At 57.1% G+C, this 2,678-nt stretch overlaps 1 protein-coding gene across 1 annotated transcript in view; it reads right to left on the bottom strand.

Moving 5' to 3' along the window:
* The window catches only part of LOC102769443 (keratin-associated protein 19-2-like), a 26,383-nt gene extending 26,205 nt beyond the window's left edge, over window positions 1-178 (bottom strand). The window contains exon 1 of the mRNA XM_006753672.1: window positions 6-178. Coding sequence (XP_006753735.1) covers window positions 6-178 — 173 coding nt within the window. The remainder of the gene's footprint in view (window positions 1-5) is intronic.
* Window positions 179-2,678: the final 2,500 nt, after the last annotated feature.

Raw genomic sequence — 2,678 nt, forward strand, 5'->3', positions numbered from 1 at the left:
CGTACCCCCCGCAGCAGGACGGGCCCCAGCAGCCACAGCCATAGCCTCTGTAGCCATAGCCACAGCCCAGGCCTCCAAGGTCGCCCCAGCCCCAGCCGGAGCCATAGCCACAGCCCAGGCCGCCGAAGCCGCCCCAGCCGTAGCCGCGGCCTCCGTAGTAGCTGCCGTAGTAGCTCATGGTGTCAGGGGGTGATTTCGGCTGGAATTGTGGATCCGTTCTGTGACAGGATGGCCCCAGGATATTTATATACGTGGGCTGGCGGGGACAGCCACCTGTGTCACCCAATGTCACAGGGACCTTGGAAACCTTGTCGTGTTCTTGTTTCCCAACAGCAAACACGCCTGCACGTGTTCATGTGAGTCGCTTTCGAGAGTCACGGAGGCGTGTGTGGCTTCGGGGAAATTTCTAGAAGAGAATTTTATGTCAATAAGATGCGATCATTTCTGTCACCCACACACCCATTCGGGTCTCTGAGTCACAAACCCCATGAACCATCTTCACGCTTCGGGTGCCATCGTGGCATTGCCTGAGGCTGCGCTCACCTTGAACTGAGCCCCTGCCCCCCTTCCGTGGCCGTGGACTCTGCAGAGCCCGGGGGGCCTTTCCTCTCCTGAGAATCTACATGAAGGGAAGCATCATTATTCCCTGAAATGCTGTTCCTGTTGGTCCCGCTGTGCCCGGCTTCCTATCCAACATGCTTGTCGTGTCACCTGAGAGCCACACCCAGCAGCAGGGATGCCGTCACTTTTCGGGGAGCCACAGCCTGGGGTCTACGGCGTTCCTCAGACACCAGGCGTCATGTGGCAGCAGCCTGCGTGGTGGCTGCCATGGAGACCCTGTGGGAGGTCCCGCTCCTAGGGGTGAATGGCCCCAGTGGTGCTATCGCCATCCCATCTGGTGACTGCTCCCGGTCACGGCTCACTGTGCCGGGAGGAGCTGAACACCAGGATCTGTGTGTGTGAGCTCAGTCTGCCTCCCTGTGCAGCTCTCTCTTTCTCTCTCGCTCTCTCTCTCTCTCTCTCTCTCTCTCTCTTCTCTCTTTATTGGTTTCAGAGAATAAGAGAGAATCATGGCCTGGCTGCCTCCTGCAGGCCCCACACTGGGGATCGAGCCCACAACCAGGCATGTGCCCTGGCCTGGAATCGAACCCTGACCTCCTGGTTCATAGGTCGATGCTCAACCACTGAGCCACCCGGCCGGGCCACAGAATTGTAATTATATGTCCGTCTGACCCAGAAGCTCATCTCGGTCACAGGAAACTTTATGTCTTTCTACCTCGGGCACTGAGTACATCTCGGGCACAGGGTGACACCACGTTCCCTTGGGTGACGATTGAATAAAGGAACAGTGGGTCCATCCTGGGGGGCCCTGGCCACAGTGTCACCAGCCTGTCACCCTGCCCGGGCCAGGCTCCTGCAGGCACAGCGGGCACAGCTGTTTCATAGATGCCCGCGCCCAGTTCAGCTAGTAACAGGGATTTTTAAAAATGTGGACGAATGTACAATGATTCTGTAGAGTTTGTAGACATGTTGGCATTGGCTCCTTGAGCTTGTACTGCACACAACACGCTACAGACAGACAGACGCACTGCGGACAGACAGACAGACTGCAGTGTCATGGGTACTGTCCTCACTGGAATCTGTGCCTCCGGCCTTGGGGGCGGACAGTGGGGGTCCTTACAGGACGTTCCCCAACCCAAGCCGAGGGCCCTCACTGTCGTGGTCATTGTGCTCCTGAGAGAAATTACGGTGGCGTCTTGCAGAGAATCTTTTACTCCGTTCTCCAAACTTTATGTGCTTCTGCCTTTGGCCAGGCTGAGTTATGGAATCCCAAGCTAAGGGTGCTGCTGTCGTAAATTACTACTAAGTAGGTCGCGTGCTGACCCGGCGCGTGGTTCTCGTGTGGACGCAGAAGCTGCCATCCATTCTCAGGCGTTTGAAGAGAACTTTTGTCCTGACAACTAAAAAACAAGGTTCTTCAAACAGATCACAGGATTCCACTGCAGGGTCCGTCACCAGTGAGGCAAGCTGTGGGGGTGTGTCAGTGAGGTTCCGTCACCAGTGAGGCAAGCTGTGGGGGTGTGTGTTTTAATTAAATAAAAGGTGAAGACAGCAGCTGGAGGTACAAACAGTAGGCGAACAGAACAGCCAGGACAACGTGGGCACCTACGGGAACGTGGACACAGAAACAGAGCTCACACACATGCACACACACACACATGTGCACACCCTAGACGTGGACTCGGGCCCTTAAGAAGGATCACACACTGAGTGACAGACATGCTGCAGACAGACAGACATGCACTGCAGTCAGACAGACGTGCTGCAGACGGGCACACGTGAACTCGCACCTGCTGTGCGCACACAGGCACAGCCTATCCATGCAGCGCGGACAAGAAACTAGGACATGTGCAAACGCCCAGTGAAAGCAGTTTATTGTCGAGTGAGTCCCCCATGTCCATGAGCCATCGGAAGGGGGTTCTCCCAGAACATGTATCCGCCCGGGGAGTCACTCCACACACTGTGCCCGCCCCCCTCTGTTCCATCTGCAAGTGCGATGGTTTTGTCAGGTCGGTGCTGGGTGCTGGGTGCTGGGTGCTGGGTGCTGAGGTTCAAGGCCGCCGCAGGGGCCCCGGGCGGCCCATCTCTCCAGAATCTCAGAGGGGCAGGGGCCGGGG

The sequence above is a fragment of the Myotis davidii genome, unplaced genomic scaffold (genome assembly GCF_000327345.1).
Source record: "Myotis davidii unplaced genomic scaffold, ASM32734v1 scaffold552, whole genome shotgun sequence".
Classification (NCBI taxonomy): Eukaryota; Metazoa; Chordata; class Mammalia; order Chiroptera; family Vespertilionidae; genus Myotis; species Myotis davidii.